Source organism: Plutella xylostella, chromosome 17 (genome assembly GCF_932276165.1).
Source record: "Plutella xylostella chromosome 17, ilPluXylo3.1, whole genome shotgun sequence".
NCBI classification, from domain to species: domain Eukaryota; kingdom Metazoa; phylum Arthropoda; class Insecta; order Lepidoptera; family Plutellidae; genus Plutella; species Plutella xylostella.
In genome coordinates this window covers 10,214,888-10,234,827 of record NC_063997.1, presented here as the reverse complement: position 1 = coordinate 10,234,827, position 19,940 = coordinate 10,214,888, and the positions used below count along the sequence as shown (strand labels likewise).

The window sequence follows — 19,940 nt, the reverse complement described above, 5'->3', positions numbered from 1 at the left end:
GGATAAATTGTGGAACAAAGTGTAAAGTACAAACCAGAGGTAATTTACATTTTGTAGTACATATTTAATCTGTTTCAAAAGTTAGATAGGTGTCCCAAGAAACCTGTCTTGTTAAACAAATAGCTGGCGAGAATCAAATTAAGATCTTCTTGATTTATCGGTACAGTTAATGTCACCTCAATCGTGTTTTTTTAATAATTTGCCAAAAAACTAACTGGTTTTAGTTTTCACATTTATTTTTTGTAACACTCTTTTAGTGTTATCCTTTGCAAATTAGTTTAAATTGTTTGAGGAATTTGGATTCTTTTCTTTAGATATTTTAGGCGATCAAAACAATTCCTTTAAATATGTATTATATATTATTATCTTTGTCACATAAATGCCACCTATCCCTTTTCTTAACCATCCCGTTTATTCCTCACATGCACTGCAGTCGAGGATATCTAAATCGGAACCGGTTTCTCAGCAGACCGGAAAATTGAGCGAGACAATAGAGAAGAATTTCAAGTTTTATAACCGACTAATAGGACACTAGGACTTCATTAAACAGGACTAGTGTTATAATGGCCAATTACTTTGCCGATATTACAGTTATTATATTGTTTTTGTTATTTACAGCAATTGGTTCAGGTATTGTACGATGGAATTGCATTATCAGTAAGTATGCTAATAAATGGATATCCTATAAAAATACAGTGTTCACTGTTGGTGTTGTCTGTGAATTTGGTTTTTAATTTTGTGCAATGTTTCTGATTCTTTTAATAAAGTTATTACTATTATAATGTTATTATGATTTTGTATTAAAGTTATTACTACGGTAAATTCTAGTATGATTGACGTCATAAAATCAACTGAATCTGGATCACTGTTGAAAGTGATGCAGTGGTCAAGGATGTCAATGACTCATTGGAAACCAATTCGTAATCATCGTCATCATAAATGTTTAAGAGGCTGTAGATGAGTCACTAAATGAAAGTGAAAAATATCCTACACTTTGAAATATGCAGTATCATTACTCACGGGCAATGAAAAAGTTCCATTTAGAAAATCACCAAATTATTTCTAAACGTAAAATACTAACTTAATGACACCTTCTGCAATGTTAAAGCACATTTAACGGTGCATCAGAATATTAACTAAAAACGTAAATATTTTGTTCATATTCCCTATGATATGTTTAAAATAATAAGGTCCCTTTTGGTGTCTGCATTTTGTACCTAAGTGGAACTGTTTCTTTGCTCGTGAGTGTACATACATTCATGCAGGTGTTAAAATTTGGAGTAGACAGAAAAATAATAAAAAAAACTATAGCAGTATCTAGAAAGGCAGAGCGAAGACCACACGCATAGGAGACATTTCAAATGTCAAATCAATGGTATTTGACCCTATTGTTCCACAACAATTCCAACAATGATTTAATTGAAGGCGCAACGTCTCTGAATTCTTGTAGGGACTTAGATGAATTTAAATTAATTTAATTAAGATTATGTTTTTTTAGATACAGTACATTTTATTATGCAATTTGCAAGAACGATTATATTACAAGCTCAGGAGTAGGTACACGCTTTATTCTTAAAACCAAGCACATATATTACAAGCTAAAGTATCGAATCTAAGAGGGATTACGATCACTCTTTCTACCACTGATGACTAAGAGTTAGCAGGGCGTAAACTGCATAGCTCAGCTTTCCGCAAAAAGAAAAGGGAAGGATCATCGCAGCAAAAACAGATTCCATGATTCACCGGGTCAACGATCCAGCTCACTGGAATTTGACTCATGCGACCCAAGAAGCCTTTCGCAGTAACATGACACCATTATAAAAACCTTCTGACGTAGCTACGCACGTAGGTACGTATGTCCGCCACGAAATAATCAAAAATTTATGCTCTGACCCAAATTCGAGTTACAGTCTTGTAGAATTATTCATGCTGTGGACTTCACCAACTGCCGACTAAATACTGAAAAAAAGTAAAAAAAGTTGGTAACATAATGTTTTCATTACATCCTTACTAATATTATAAATGCGAAAGTAACTGTGTCTGTCTGTCTGTAACTCTTTCACGCCAAAACTACTGAACGGATTTGAATGAAATTTGGTATACATACGGTATAGACCCTGGGAAAAAACATAGGCTACTTTTTATCCCGGAATTCCCACGGGAAAACTTTTTAAGGCGAAGTGAAGCACGCGGGAACAGCTAGTATTCAATATACCTTTTAATTACGTCAGTAACGGTATGTAGGTGAACAACCTTAAAAGATTTCGAAAACCATCTTTTCAATGTTTATGTTAGAACGAATCTTTGGTAGACTTCGTCACATTTCGCAATAAGCGTATTAGTTGAATTTACATATTTTTCAGCATTTCAAATCCAATACTGCTTACGTACTCCCGTAATTTCTGGTTCAGCCTATTATTTATTTAATGCCAAATCGCAATGTCTTGTTACCACGCAAATATAAACGTATAATTGTATTTATCATCAGATTTATCAGCTTCAAGGGCCAACACATGGAGTAGTAACACCACAGATTTCCTTAGATTTCCTCACGCCGCTACCCACTACTGGCTGTCCAGCTGAGGGTGTCCCACACTACGTTCTACTCACGGGTGGAATCATAGTTATGCGAATTTACCTTGTCAATAACCTATTTAGTAGTAGTCGTCGTATATTTCCATTTGCGCCAAGTCCAGTAGCTATGACTTGATTTATTGCCTGATTGAATTACAACTTGTCGCACTTTCTGCACTTATTTTTTCGTTTGCCCGGTGAACTGCGGTGTTTGATGTCTCTCCCTTTCTTCAGCTGTTTATAGTTCACTAATGAGCACAGCTACCTTAGGTTTTTGATCAGAGATATATACCTTATTGCTAGCACCATCGTCCAATAATGATACTCTGCTGCGAAAAATTCACTTTACGTAATAATAATAATACAGGCTTCATTTCCCGTGCAAGCGTGCAACCTTCATTACGTAGGCCCCTTTAAAGAAGCGAGTGATATAACAGTTTGTCTCTACACCCCTCATCCATCAGTGCAGGTGGTGGGCTTAGTCATATAAATAAGTGTGAGAGTGGTCTATAAATCCATATTGATATGTGCTTTTCAAAATAATAATAAAAAAGAACAACATATTTTGCGGCGACGACGGTCTAATTGAATGACCCCTAACGCCCTTGCTAATGAAAAGCTAACTATTCACAGATATTTATAAAAACTCGTATTTTTATCGCATTTTTAAAACCACAAGTATAAAATTTGCATCAGATGTGCCAAATGTGCTAAATTGCACTTCTTTGTGGCAGAGCTGCCATTTCGTGACAACTAAAACGGGGTCAATTAGCTACTAATTTGCATTTTCACCTCAAAAACAATTAAACGATAAAAATAATCGAACAATGACATCATCATTCTTCACCGGATTTCGAACACGATGGAAAATCATTTTAGTATTAAACATGCAACATTTCATACTAGCTGCACTAAATAATGATTTCATTTCTAACATGAAAATAGCAAATGAAGGAAAATATATAAGTATGTTTAATTGAAGCTTATCATCCACACAAAATGTGTTATAGAATGAGTCATAGTTAACGAACTTCCATTATTGCTAATATACTTATGTAGAATTAGTCAACATCTATTTCTGGATTGATTCGTTACCCGAAAAATACACTCTTATTATTGAAGACGAGTTGTGGTCTATATTCTACCATATTTTTTTTATTAATTTCTTAAATGTAAATGAAAGATTGAAGAATGGATTTATCATGTTTGAAACAAAATAAGTATTAAGTAAAGATAATTTGAAAACCTTTTGTTTTGAATTCATTTAATATTGACTTGGACGACGGTAATGATGATGCCGCACTACGGAGGAGGGTCACGATACATTCAAAGAAACCACCAATACACCATCAAAAGATACAGTAATAAAAATAAATAAATCTGAGGCAAAAAAATACTAATGTTAACGTTTAAATAAACTTTTTTTATCGATACAAGACGGCTCACGAACGCTTATATGTATAAATACTTTCAAGGGATTAATATTTTTTATGAGTGCAATAAACAGCCAACTCTATCCTTTAAAGCTTACAAGGAGTTTGATAGTGGCACATTGCCAGATACAGAGTAGAGCCAGGAAACTCCTAGACATTTTATAGCAATGGAATACAAAAAGCATTAGCTACTAGTAATAACAGCATTATTGTAAGATGGTTGTATAAGTTTAACAAAGAGCTGGTAAAAACCACACGTTGGCAATGGTCAAGCATCCACATTGCATAAAGATGAAACTGCACTGTATAATATGTAAAGTAAACAGCTATGTTTAATTACCTAAGAACAAGGAGAAAAGAAACAGATCTTCAGAATTTAAATTCATAAGTTTAAGCGGTTTTTTTTGTTATTGATATTCCCTTGATATTCCTATAAACTAAAGACGAAATTGTAAGTTATCGACCAACTGTATAAGATATTCAGAACTCTGTTCACAAGCTGGCAGGACTTGCAACACATAAGTTATGGAGACAGGCGCGGCTCGTCGATGCACTGACTTTTTAATAATCGAAACTGAACTCCCTACATAGACGAAATAGAGCTTGTTTTGTACATGGTTTTTGTACGTTAAATCAAGTTGGTCTTAATCATTTAAATGCTGTGCCAATAATACAAAATTACAAACCCACATTTCTGTTTCTCAATCGCAGTCAATCAATCGCTAAGCATAAGTGATTAGAACAAAGATCCGCCGAGAGCAATTATTGTAATTCTTCTGTCAGTCAGTTGTATGAACTTGCTGCTTAGCCGACTTGTAATAAGACCATTCACCGTACCGTTGTCCCTTACGTCGAGCTCTAAATCATAAACTTGGTCTTTCGTACCTTTACATTAGGATCTGTTTCTGTGGTGTGGTTGAGGGACAAATTGGATTGAATGCTTTGTAGGGTGTGTGTTAGTAGGTTCGCCGGCGCCGTTAAGGATTGAGGTCACGGTTCTTAGTTCTTAGCTCAGCTTTGTGTTGCTCTTGGACTTCGATATTGAATGGATTGTGCCTGGCACTGGTAATCACGATGATTGGTTTAGAATTGCGTTTTCATTTACCGTTGCTTGCAAAATTAAATACTTCGATGAACTAGAACATTTTGGACTCGAAGAGAATGAAATTAATTGAGAATGGGACTATGATATAGTACGAGAACATGAGGATAATTATTGCGTATCACCAATTCAAAGAAACTCCGTACTTCCCGTAGGAAAACTGGCTTCCGATATAATTGCATACTCATAGCGAACAATAAAAACCACCTAAGCTACTCAAAGACATATATTTTGTATCAGATTCCCACGATAATAAACCAGAACATGTTATTACTATTACGTGCCTTACGTGATGGTTTAGGTAAACTCCACCTCTGTTGCAGCGGAGATAAGGAAAACTGATCATAATAAAGGCCACAATAGGATATCTAGATTCAAAGATAACGCAAGATTCTAGATCACGACGATATGATAATAAATAATATGAGACTCTCTTGTTTCATAATATGGAAGTTCTACAAATCAATTATACAGCACAGCAATTTTTATTAGCTTACCTTGTCTAACAAAGCTCTAAAACCACTTAACATAAATCACATAAATAACCAGCTTGTACTGCGATATTCACATCGTCTACAAAGCTTTTCTATGAATTGACCATTTTTCTCCAGCTAACAATTTTCACTTGCTAGTTATCTATAGCTTTTACACCTCTAAAACCGTAGTGTGGGTTGTTTGTTGCAATAATTTATCTCAACTCTCAAAATATAAACCAATGGCTGTCAAAACAGAAAATCAGATAAGTAAACTCAAAGGAGAAACCGATCGACAAGTTAATAATCGGGCCACCCACTCGATGGCAGTGGGTTCAACAACCAGCGGGAAATGCGCTAATGTCATCGCGCACCACATTCGTCAGCCAACAGGACAATTGAAAACAAATAATAGCTTAATTTAATATCTAAGTGACAAAAACTTCAGTTTTCCTGTTTTCGTTAAGCTAAAAACTATTTTGGAACGTGTATTAGGCATATTGAATCATTATCTATAATGTATTCAACATTATAAACACTTAACATGTTCCTAGTTAATATATCGACAATTCGCAACAAAATGCGAGAACACATTATTTAATTGCTATCAGCTAAGTACATTTAAATAACAAGCACTCTAGTCATTAGCCCCTTAACAAATTACACTTGCAAAATGTTTATTTCGTCCAATATAGAGAGCATTGACTCCGTGCCTCCAATACTCAAATTCGCTACAGCCCATAATGCAGAAGAAACACTTGTTGAAAGACCTCCATTTTAGTATTTGCGAATGTGTCAAACATATTCGGCAACGGATCTCCGCCATATTTACAACGTTAAAGAGGAGTTCGGACTTCGGAATTTAAATTTGAAAATGGAACGTGCGCGTGAGTAGACCACCTTACATCTAGAGGACATTCGGAAGTGGGGGGGAGGTAGGATCCCCGAACAGGTCAAAGAAAAAAACGTTGGAGCAAGATGATGTTAAGCGCCGTCCTTGACGCACCTCGAACATTAGAATTCCGGGCAGGGAGTGCCACACTGCCTCGCATGCTTCAAGGGATTAGTAACATCTACTTCGGTACACGCAGATGCATTAAGAATGAACATCTATCCCAACTAAATACGGAATACGCTCGGTCGTTAAACCTGAAGATTGTCGTTTCGTCGAAGAGGTAAATAGTAGACATAATGTAAGTGATAAACGTAATAATATGTGGAATGTCGTTAATGATGGTAATAAATCGCTAATGGCTGTGTGGAATTTAAATGAGTGAAATGAAAACAAAGGCTGTGAGCGAGGAGAGAATGAAGAGCGAAGAGGCCGAGCCACCTCCGACCCGAGAGGTTTCGACACAATGGCGACAATGACCGCTAACGGAACACTGCAATTATGACAAACTCCGGCATTACTCCGGTTTACCTGAACTAAACTTATTAAAGTCATCGACTAGTAGGTCGCATGACTAGGAGTACTACTTAGTAAACTTAAAGATGAAAACAAGTGCGCGTATACTCGACAAAAAGTAGAGATGAGGTTACATAACAACGGAGGATCGGCTGGACTGGACGGACAAGAAACATATGTCACGATAATGAAAGGAACCCAATGTAAGCAAGACAGACGAACGATAAGCTGGCAATAGTTATTTTCGACAAATTGCGTCACACACGAGGCACTGCCGAGTCGTTAAAATATATAATTTCAAAACGAAGTACACAAATTAAACGGTTCTGGTATTCAATGTCACTGTGAATTTGTTATCATGCTGTCTGATCTTAAAGAGGTCCTTTTAAGGCAACTGTCCCCGTTAATTAAATCTGAAGCCAAATTTGTTATCGATCAGACGAATCTAAGGTAACGTCGTCATCCGAAATTGAGTGCGTACAGAAGAGGTTTATTCAGTGAGTTTGGGTTCGGAGTCTGTGACCCATAAAGGAAATGCCACGGACAACGGTACACGGCAACCGGTTGGTCCCGGCGAGACCCGGCCGGGGCGGTCCCGATACACACAATCAGGGTAACTCGGTCTTATACCTTTGTTGTAATAGTTAATCATGTGAGGCAGTATGATAACATGCGGAGAGATTAATTTAATCGAACCTCCCTATAACATCAACAACAGCAGAATTCAATTATAAAAAGAACAAATATTATGTTTCCTAATGCAAAATCTTATCGCGGGTAAGTTTTTATTGTTACTGCATTACATCCTAATCCTAACTAATACTATAAATGCGAAAGTAACTGTGTCTGTCTGTCTGTCTGTCTGTCTGTCTGTCTGTCTGTTACTCTTTCACGCCAAAACTACTGAACGGATTTGTATGAAATTTGGTATACATACGGTCTAGACCCTGGGAAAGAACATAGGCTACTTTTTATCCCGGAATTCCCACGGGAAAACTTTTTAAGGCGAAGCGAAGCGCGCGGGAACAGCTATATAAATAAATAAATGCGAAAGTAACTGTGTTTGTCTGTCTGTCTGTTACTCTTTCACGCCAAAACTACTGAACGGATTTTAATGAAATTTGGTATACATACGGTCTAGACCCTGAGAAAGAACATAGGCTACTTTTCATCCCGGAATTCCCACGGGAAAACTTTTAAAGGCGAAGCGAAGCGCGCGGGAACAGCTAGTTACCTATAAACATTTTTATCGTAACGTTGATAGGATTATGGATTCGATACATCTCTTCTATCGTTTAATTATAGTTGTATCATGTGTTGATAGTTCTTAGGTACGAATAACTTACGCATCATGATGGATCACTAGTAATCATACGTCATCTTATAATTCACTTACCTGGAAGAGAAGATAAACTATTGAAATTACGAAATCGATACACACACAAGCGGTAATAATATATCTGAAAAGGAAAATATTACTCATCAAGATTGGTTGATAACTGATAACCTTATGAGCATATTTTTATGACTGTGAATGCTCGGAGAATCGACATTTATATTATGTGTAGTCAAATTCAATATTTTAAAATTACTAGACGAAAGTTACGAAATGCGGGCAAATGGCAATAATAAAACACGGATATTCACACATCCCCGCACAATGGCTGAGAACGAGCTCGTAATATAGTAACATCAACACAGTGATGTCACCCAACATACAACATGTAACACCCCATCACATTATCAACAATAACTGAAAAAAACATTCAACTTATAGACCCTGAAACCAAAACACCGGTGTTACGTGATAGTGCGTTACATCTACACACAACTGCACTATAACTACAACAATCTCGCTAAGTTGCGACGTTCTCATTATTTTGAACACCCAAAATGGCCATGGAGGACCCATTTTAAACTTGATCAAGACCTAACGAGTGCAATAAATTTAGCCGAGAAACTTTAATCTGTCGGTCAAATAGCCACACGATTATGTTACAGTTATGAAAACGCGAAGAGACCTTTGATTTTTTAAGGAATCTGGTATTTCTTCCATTAAAGGAGCTACAACTTTCAAGTGTTCTGTAAGAGGCACCGTTACATGGCGATTATCAAGACATTACGCCACCGCCGCGTCAGCGCCGGCCAGGTGGCGGCGAGGAGCTGACCCACTTCGCGAAGGTCCCCCTGACCAGCCCGCGCCGCCTTGTATGGAAGTGCAGGGTTACGCAAACCGGCACTCGCACTCGGAAAAACCATCCTTATAGTACACTACAAAAGCTCCTCCGGACGGTCCGGCCGACTAATTAAATTCAAGATAAAACGCCTGATAACAACTGGTGCTATAAAATGTGGGATAGACGGAATGCTCCACAGATAAATTCATATGCAAGGTATTTGTAGGACGAAATGTCCACTTTCAATCTGGCGGCCACAAAAAATTGCTTTTTACGGCCTCAATGAGCGCATTGATTGCGATCCAAAGCCGTTTACAGTTAATCAATGCTGTACAACATTTATAATGGATAGCCATGTGAAGGCTTCGCAGCGTGGAGTCGCGGGGCAGCGCGCATATGGCGCAGAGCACGGCCTAATATGGCCGGCGCATATGCGCGCCGTGATGACCTGTCACCGCACGTCACGGATTTGGACACATTGTTACTGGCGACTACTTTTTTCTGTACAAAAGTTAGCGAAACCGTATGTCTACGTTTCAAACGAGAACTCTAACCGGATATCGAGATATTGAATTTCTGATTGCATGCACAAATTAAAAGTACATTTCATATTTAATAGCCCTTCCTTCAGTCGTAAAAAGTTCTTGCATATAAAATCTTTGGAATGTTGAAACACAAAGAGACGAGTTGATTGTACCTAAATCATCGAGTAATGCTTGTTATGCTAAATGGGTGGGTATGCCCTGGTCGGAAGGGGCTGAATCGCTTGGAGCTTTGTTTGTCAGGTCAAGACCCTCTGGAATCAGCAACGCAGATGCTTTGTTGTGATGACGCCAACCTCCCGCGTCGATGTATAATTTGCCCAAAGCTAAATATTCGCTCGATAGGAACAGTGTTATAATATAACAGATGTCATAGAATTTCAAAATACAATAATAGCTCCAAGTTGATGTGCGTAAGAGTTAAAATATGATCCCATGACTCCTTTTTCTACCATGTTCGTAGCTTTATCTCCAAAATGATTTTATACCGTCGCTCCGTTGTGTCTTGAGGAAAATAACTACAACAAACAACTAACATAAGTCTGAAGGCCCAAGAACGTACATTATTAGCCGGGTCTCATTTAGATCAACAGAAAATTATTATCTTGCCATGCAGCTGAACAAGTATTCACACAAATATGGAGAGGCCTTTCATTTATCGCCAATGAGTAATCGGCGATAATTGTTCGGCGTTTAAATCTTGTGAAATTTTAATTTCGAAAATTCAGACCCAATCTGAGATGGATGTTTTTATGATTAATTGCCTCTCTGTCCCGAAAAGAGTCGTACCAGAAATGTACATTAAATTGTCTTGGGCAATGCATCAAATCAAAGTAGACGGTTGATGTTTTGTGGCTGTTTTATGCACAAGTAACCATATTTTTCCATATTTTTTAGTACCGGCACACACACTATGATCTGAATTGCAAGCTCATAATTACGAGTATAGAGTTATTTTTGAACCAAGTGCTATATTTGTGTGTATTCACTCACTATACATGATTGTACAGAGTGCAACAGCAACACTGTTGTTGAATGTGCTTCATTGATATTGTACTCGCGCGGAAGATGTAGCGTAATGCGAGTAGACCCGTGACGTCATCTCACTATTCTATACCTATAATAAACGATTACAATTTTTTTTAGTATATTACTTTAAATTTAATAAGGTACTACCGATAGAAATAAATTCATAAACTAAAATGCTCATTATACTATTAGGTACCTAAATAAAAAAATTGCATACCCACAAGTTTTTTGTTTATTTAGGAGACTACCCTAAGAATTTTAACTAACGACAATTAAGATATTTAAAATAATCACAGGTTTCTAATCGTACTTATTTACATCATTCCTAATGTAGCCTCTAATTATCTCAAATTGAGCTAGAATATGTCTCGCTAGTTTCTAGGCAAATGCGTCTTTATAATCAGAAGTTACAGGCCAACTGAATCATCATTAAATGCCTTTAAAATTCATCAAAAACAAATTAGCATAACATTTCCACGTTGTTTGTTAATGTTATATCAATCATACGTTGTCGCGCTGGAACACAAACCATATTTTATTGAAATTCAACCACGCCAATTCGTTGTTATAAAAATAATTTCAATAGGGGGAGGCATTATAAATAGCGTAACCGTATTGCAATAGACACTTGCTTCAAACTTTGGGCCCATTCGTAGCATTAAAGGCTTTATTTTCTTATTTAAGAGGGATGGAACCTTTTCATTGTCTGTGTACATTTAGTTGATATTCGAACAAAATATTTACGTTTTTGTTTGGTAATAATCTGACGCACTGTTAAATGTACTTTAATAACATTTGCTTTGGCTAGCATTTTTCCGATTCGGAGAATGTTGGTGCTTTTCTCACTGGAACTTTTTCATTGCTCGTTAGTGTATAATATGATATAGACTATGATCATTTTTGCTTCCCATCATCATCTTGAAGCAATAGACTGCCATACTGTAACAACGGCCTTCATCATCCTCCCTAACTTCGCCAGTATTTTTTTTAAAATAAATCTTCTAACTCTGTGACAGCACAAATTACGTATAAAGTTACACCATACATTAGCGAACACGGGCACTTGCCAAAACAAATATTCTTTCGTTTAATCAGACGAGACGTCGACACGCTGTCCAATGTGACCTTGTATTAACAATATACGAACTAGATGGAGTGTCAGTCCAAAAGAAACATGTCGACAAATAGCACTCCACTTCTACCACTGAGCTCATATTTTGAATTAGTTCGGTCAGAAAATTTGTGACTTAATTCATTGGTACAATGGTTGTCATTAGGTTGAACTTAAAACTGTTTGACAGTAAATAAAATGTAAACAGTTATTTGCTTTGTTTTTGCATGGGAATCACCGTCTTGCTCGTATATTGTTAATCTAAGAATGTGACCGCAAAGATTTGCACATCTCCAACCGGTATTAGATATTTTGGACTCTGATTCTACCTACCTGGACAGGAATTCAGTTAAATACAAGCATATACATATATTAATAGACTTGGCTTACTGTCTATTGAATAAAGCATAATCATATTATGTGTAGTCTTCTAGGAACATTGTCTAACCCTGGATAATGCAGCCGTCTATATTTTCATTCGTACAGTAGGTATATTGCCTATAATTCCTAGATTATTAAATTCTATAAAAACGAACCCTTTAAAACACATGACATTACGATCCGTAAGATTTCAATCTCCTGTCGCATAACGTCGTCAAATAAGTCAACCAGACACATTTTCCGGCGCTAACAATTTATTAGCGCCCGTCTGCAGTTTCGCTCAACCCCGTCTGCCGCATCCCCCACTCTACACTACACAAACCCCCCTTGGGGTTAAACTCCGCATTGGGGTTACCTCGTCAACCGCCGCTTTCCTGAAGTCTGAAAGTTATAATGGTGGACGAAATGGGATATTTTAATGTTTGATGCGTATCGTATGCTACCGCCGATGTTGACTGTGATGTCATACTTCGGGTCCTCAATAATATTATTTTTATTAGTCATAGCATCGAAAATATTGACAATGCAAAAAATATATAGATTTTTCGATTGTTTCCACCAGTAATTATTAAAAATGCTAATGATGAAGCAAGTCTTTCCCTGAAATATACAACATAATTACTGAAATCCCTAACGAAACTCCTCGGCGCGGTCGACGCAGCCTCATCTGGGACCTGAGTGCATTCGAGAGCTAGTCTAGGGCCTATTGAAGAAACCAGAACGCCATTGAATACTCACTCCACACTACCGGTAGCTACGACAGAGTCTTCGAGACAGAAATTTTCACAGTGGCTAAGGTTTTTCGTCTAGCTCGAAGCCATGGAGGCTGCTATTTCAAGTGGCTTGCATTGCAATAGCTTGGGGAGAGCTTTCAATAGCATAATAGTTCAGCCAGACTTTTGTAGTGATTCCTCCCTTTGAAGTGATAAGAGCGATGTTAAGGAAAAGTTGACAAACGAAAGTTTTCTAATGTAATGTATGGACGTAAATAAAGTGATACCAATGATACAAATTTGATAACAATGCTCGTTTGATTATTTGAACACCGAATTTGACCTTAGAACAGCTGACTAGATAACACAAATACTTCGGCATCGGATCCGTTACCGAAATTCTCATTTATTTACTTCAAAAATCAAAATTATTCTAACTGTTTTAATTAAAACACTTTCAATAATTTAGGAGGTCATTGAGGGCAACATGCCGACATTTAGATAACAATAAAACATTTATAAATATGAACATGTACAACTTATCTCACAGACAATATTAAAGCTTGAAATATGATTTTTGAAAGCTATAATAAAAAGGACTATGCAAATTTATAGGGAATATTTCAGATGATGCAAGTTCATGCGGCACTAAACGTTAGTTATGATCTGGCTAATACCCCCTCGCCTTGCACTTGGCAAGCTTTCATAAACAATTACTACTTTACACCTCTACATTTGCTTTGTTGCTCATATTTATGGTCTCAAGTGCTCTATTTATTTGAATTCTTTTTATCACCGTTGCGTTGTTGGTGAGACAACAAAGTGATTCAAAGAAAAAAATAAGATCGTTTAGTGCCCTACTAGGTCGTCAGAAGATCACAGGAGATTCTAACGGCCGTGTTGATTTGAATTTGTAGAATGAAAAAAAACAAACAGCTACAGAAAGACAAAGTTAGCACCCAGTAGGTACCAGGTCGCCAGAACACCGGTGAAGGTTAGACGGAGTATATTCGCGTGGGTCGCCCCCCCGCCCCTCCCCGCGCGGGTCAACGACCGGCGGCCGATTCGGCCGGCGCGCGCCTCACCTTGACATTCATCTCAAACGCTCTTCGGAGTTGAAAGTTAGGATTATTTTGAGTATTTTCTTCCGAAAATGGGCATGATTTAGAATGATGATCCTGGAATTCCTGTATTTTTTCTGGTTTTCTAGGAGTATAGTATAGAATGAGATGTCTACTTAGTGCGTTGATGATTAAACAATAAAAAATATTTTTTAATTACATAAGTCAATAGGTACTTAATTTTTTTAAATTGCTATTGCTTTAGGACTTTAGGAGCACGGAGCCGCGGGTTAGGATCCCATCCAGGAAAATCATTGGTGTTACGAGAACTTGTGTTTGCTCTGTGGTATACTAATTGATAAATAAATATTTAACATCAGCTGTCGGACTCACAGGAGAGCCTAGTTTGGGTTCCGATAGCTTTCTGGAAGGACCACTGTTGTCTCCATTATTATATTATTCAAAATATATTATTTACGGTTAAAATAATTTTCCCGACATAAAACCAGACCGTTAGGCAGCCGTTACTGTTAAAATACTAAATCATATTAACGTATTGTAGCCACGTCTAGACTCGGATTTCGTTACGGCTTACGAGCTCATCCATTGGCTGAGGTCAACATCCACTAGGTGCTTGCTTCTGATTGCCAACAATAAACAATTGTAATCAACTTTATGTACCGAACATACGAAAATAAAAAAAAATATGTTCGGACACTAGGAGAACCATAATTTCTACAACACTAACAGGAACGAACGCTACTCTACACGGAGCTACAGAATACTACCCATGCGGTTCTGAAAAATTTAGACTGTCTACGAAAGTTTATAAAAGGGCAGACAATTTAAACAAACGAAACCAACACCGGTACGGCATAACGTACATGAAAAAAATAAAAAGACGACGGAATAGCACTTAATTTTTTACGAACACGGCGAGCCGGTAACAGTCAGCCATATGCCATGTATTTGCCAATCCATCGCCATATAAGCGAGGTTTTTTAAACCAACACCACCGTATAACACACGTTGTTACTACATATGGCTAGGCAGAAATAGCACAATTAGGCAGAGACATTATTATGTGGATGGCGATTTACGTAACGTGCAAGTAGTCTTGAAAAGGCTCGGTTTGTCAGCAACATGTTATATGATTCGGAATGAGTCAGTTACAACTTTACAAGACTGACATAAAGAAATTGGCTCAACCTGAATAGGAAACGATTGATTGGACACGAACATGTCCAGCCAACAGAATAGAACAAACTGAATGTTTCTGCTTATGGTTTGATACCCAAAACGTGACCTACGGCGTCATTGTTGCCAATACCTACGAGTACCTGCTCAACATTCAATACTGGCCGGGATAAAAAAACTGCTCAGCATTAGTTAGTAACAGCCGGAGTGGGCACCATCAATCAATGACGTGTATGCTACCTAATGGCGCATGAAATCCGTTTAATTTGAATAACAAAAGGTTCGCAAACCCGTCACCCAGTGATCCGATCAAGAACTTCGATAACGTATTTTAATAATTAATCAATGTAGTAGAGATCTAAAGTACTTCTTCTCTATATTAGGAGTTTATCATGCAGAGATAGCGGACAAAATGTTGATTGTGGATCTTCTACTACCTGAGGATCCAACATGCTAGTGGAGTTAGCCCATGGACTATATTTAACTAGAGTAACTGTAACACTAATTAAATAAGTACCTATCAATGTTTCAAAGAAATATTCACACCTACCAGCCCGGTAGGTACTTGCTCGTCATTGTAACATGATAGTGTCAATTACACAATGGATTCAGTGAACTTTTTATACCTAATCAAAGACTGCCAGTCCCTATGTGGGAAATAGAATGAATCATTTATTTATATCATTTCCAATAATATGATATGAAAGAGAGTGTTTTAAGTACAATAATTATATTTAATTGTAGGTTCAGATGCTTTTAAAAACATACTTTCAGCATAACTAGTCATATTCAAGTCATATAAACATATGTGTTTAAAATATATGTAACTGGACAGTAAACTTATGATTACTCATTTTATGAGTCCAAATTTAGATTATCTTTAAGGAAAAATAACAATGTGTGAGTCTTACAGCCCTCTCATAGCCTTATCTGATAAGATGACCACGTCATGAAGATACAATAGATAGCTAAATATGGCAGAGAAAAGATAAGGTATAAGAAATATAGAATATTATCAAACTTGAGTATGGCCTGTTTGTTGTATACTCAAAATGGAATTAATCTGTTCCAGAAAAATATTACCCTATCTGTTATAGACAGAGCCTGCCATGTCAAGAATGTCGGATAGGAATACAAATAAAATTGTAGCCGAGTATAAAATGCAAAATTTTAAATTGCATAGAAAATAAGTTTCTCATGGTATGTTAAAAATTATGCTATTAGGAAAGCAATTACAAGATAAGCCATAAGTCCTTTAAGCATAAAGTGGCCGTAGAAGACATTTTAATCCTGCCATATTAGGCATGAAATTAGCAAACATTTAAGTATGTCATTCAGGAATTATATTAAATAGCTAGCTATGACATGCTGCCAGAAGATTAAATGAGCCATTCTATTCCATATAAGTAGAGGCAAATTGGGGACATGCTATGAAAGGTATGGTGACTGTAAGCATGTCATTTGTTGTCAGTATCAAGGAACATTTGTTACATTCTGTTTGGTAAGTACCAAAAAAGTTACTGGGTATTTTTTAAATTATATTTTGAAACTCATGGAGAGGCAAGTAATTTAAGACTTATTTTTGTAATTAATGTTTGAACAAGTTTTTCCTTAACTGTTTCAAAAATTTGATAATGACTCAGTATACTATGGTGATTCATTAAAAAGTATGTAATTCTGTAAATTTCATTTTACATAGTGTTCTATGTAAAATGAAATTTACAGAATTACATACTTTTTAATATTTTTTAAAGTTGTTACTTTAAAGCAACACTAAAATAAGTCAATTAGAAAAACAAACCAGTGTAGAAGCAAATTTTCTTATATGTTACATCTCTCACTCAACATAGCGCATAGATCTCAGGAGACCACTCTGTTCTTGGTCTCCCTCATCCAGCCACAACTTATCAGACCCTGGTATACTTGCTAACATTATAAATTATGAAGTATATTTAGCACATGTACTTTTCATTACATATACTTTTACAAAATAATATTTAATGTAGATCTCATTATTGCCTTCAGATGTACGCAATACATGTTGCCTTTCAGTAACTACAAAGTGTCTGTTACTTTACTTATGCTAGGAGTAGTGGTTAGTGACACTGACTACATTTTATTACATAAATACAGATATTTGTTCTCAGGCATTATGTTGTGCGGTATCTGCAACTCATCTGTAAAGCATGCAGATTATTTCAATGACCCTCCAGTCTTGGGGGCATCCCATGTCTTGTAGAGGACTATTTATTTATTATGTGATTGTTTTTAACACACACACAGAAAACTACACATAGTTACCTGATTGTAAACATTTACCTGGTGTGTTAAATTGAATGAAGTAACAATAACTTATACTGAAAACAAACAGTGAGATATGTATGACAAGTCACATAAGGAAGACAGTGAGACAATGCATGCAGAGCATACTTACATAGATGAGTCCGGAGTAGTATCTGTCCTTGATGTTGTGCAGCACGGAGGCCTCGTTGAGGCAGGTGAGCTCGGCCATGTCCTCCACCTTGTCGAACTTGGGCGGGTTCATCTTCTGTATGTCATCTATCTGGACCAGCATGAGCTTGCCGGACTCGGCGATCTCCACCTCGACCTCGTCCCCGCGGTCGCCCTTGATGCCGGCCGCCACGAAGCCCTGCGTCTCGTGGGGCACCCACACCAGCCGCTTCTGCGTCCATTCCGCCTGCGTGGCCGGGTCGTTGAAACTGTTGCGGTCCACCGACAGGTACCGCAGCTCCGGGTCGTTCCTATCCATGTCAACCATCGCGCCGATCACGCCGCGCGCCGCGACTCACGATAACCTAACACCGGCACTGTATACCACATTAAACGGTCGCGCCGACCGACACTTCAGCTCACAACACTACTGGCAACGTTGCATAGAATGCAGGCGCACCCCGCAAGTCGATTTGTTTTTTCCCTCGCGTAGCCGTGACTTGCACGGCACTGTTGCACACAAAATGACGACAACGACTGACAGGCCGCGGCGACGGCGGTTACGGGCGGGTAGACGAGGAGGGAGGACCGGTCGACGCCCGACGATCAGATTGCCTGAGTAGCAAACAACTTCAAAACTTCTGTTCAAATATATAAATAAACTGTACAAGCTTATAAATAGGGGGCAAAATTGACAAATTCACTGCACCATAAGTTTTTAAATGCGATATAACTTAAAAAATACGTAAAATCTTCACATGAGCTAACGACTCTTTTCTTTTTGTTGATACTTAAATTGTTCTCTATTACATCTAAGCAACGAATATACGTTTTAAAACTTTATCATGATTGGTCAATTTAAAGTTAAGTTACTTTGGGAGCCAATCATAATCTATCTACGCATGTGAGTGAAACAAAACTACAAAACAGTAAATGAAAACAGAATTAAATGTACCGCAGCGCCTCTAGCGGCAAAAAAGAGAACGATGTTATAAACGTCAAAAGTGTTTTTTACTCCTGTCAATAATTCTATTCTGTATTTATAGATTTTATGCTGGGTATAGATTTACAGAGTGTTGCAAAAAGGGTATACTAAGCCGAAACCCTGTATATACATCGTATAGATGCCGACATGCCGACACACTAGCGGACGCGGCTTAGGGACGCGCGGCTGTCAGCCGAGTCTTAAGCCGCGTACACACCGGGCCAACGAACGCCCAACGAACGCCAACGGTGATCCCAACGATGGATATTATTCATACATAATACAGGGCAGATTGCTGCAACGAAGGTCAACGAAAAACGTTCGTTGGCGTTCGTTGGCCCGGTGTGTACGCGGCTTTAAAGGTATCTAGGTAAGGAATGTATGTACATGTACACTACGCTGTTCAGACTATCGGACGTAACTCACGGTCGCAACCTTGGACTGACCTTCAGCTTTCAGATGTGCGAGAGCGATTTGGCACGAACTGTCCCAGAAGACCGTGCAGACTTATCAGTAGCGGCTGACAGCCGCGTCCGTAAAGCTGCCGTACAGCCGTACAGACCGGGCCAACGAACGCCAATGGTTATCCCAACGATGGATATTTATCATACATAATACAGCGCAGATTGCAGCAACGAAGGTCAACGAAAACCGTTCGTTGACGTTCGTTGGGCCGGTCTGTACGCGGCTTAAGCCGCGTCCGCTAGTGTGTCGGCGCCTTAACGGAGCAGTTTTATTAAGCTGCGTACACACCGGGCCAACGACAGGCCAACGAAGGATATTTATCGTTCGCTAGCGTTGGCCTCCGCATGCTCGTTAGTGTTCGTTAATACAGTGAAACTATAAAGTCCTGAAATTAATGTTTGAGGAACTAAAATTTTCAGGAGCCTGGCACCATTAGAAAAGAAACATAAAAGTCATAACAATTGTTTATGTCAATAGGCGGTTGGCTGTTTTTTTGAATTTTCTTATTAATTATAAGGATAATCTAGATAAAAGCAACAATTTACGCTTGGTTGCAATTAGGAAGATGAAGAAAAATATTCGTAGTCAAGCTAGTGAAGTTATTTATCGAGTTTTTATACAATGTTTAGCGGAACATCAAGCTGGACACATTTTGTCGAATTCGGAGGATGTTTACGCTCGTACAGCGTGTATGACGGGTATGTAGCATTGCACAAATTGTAATAACTAACTTTTTATTAGTACCAACGCTTCATTTATGGATAAACCTAGGTTAAGAGCCCAAGTCGAACATTGTTTACATACCACTGATTGTAGGTTTCATCTGGTTTCAGTTGAG

At 37.8% G+C, this 19,940-nt stretch overlaps 1 protein-coding gene across 3 annotated transcripts in view; it reads right to left on the bottom strand.

Moving 5' to 3' along the window:
• LOC105390409 (myosin heavy chain, non-muscle) overlaps positions 1–18,439 on the bottom strand; it is a 65,606-nt gene extending 47,167 nt beyond the window's left edge. For 2 of the 3 annotated variants that reach the window (XM_048626996.1, XM_048626997.1), the window contains exon 1: positions 17,636–18,438. In XM_048626996.1, the coding sequence (XP_048482953.1) occupies positions 17,636–17,980 (345 nt within the window). In that variant the 5' untranslated portion in view covers positions 17,981–18,438. Of the gene's footprint in view, positions 1–17,635 lie in introns of all 3 variants that reach the window. The other variant, XM_048626998.1, reaches the window with a different exon arrangement.
• Between the last annotated feature and the right edge of the window lie 1,501 nt (positions 18,440–19,940).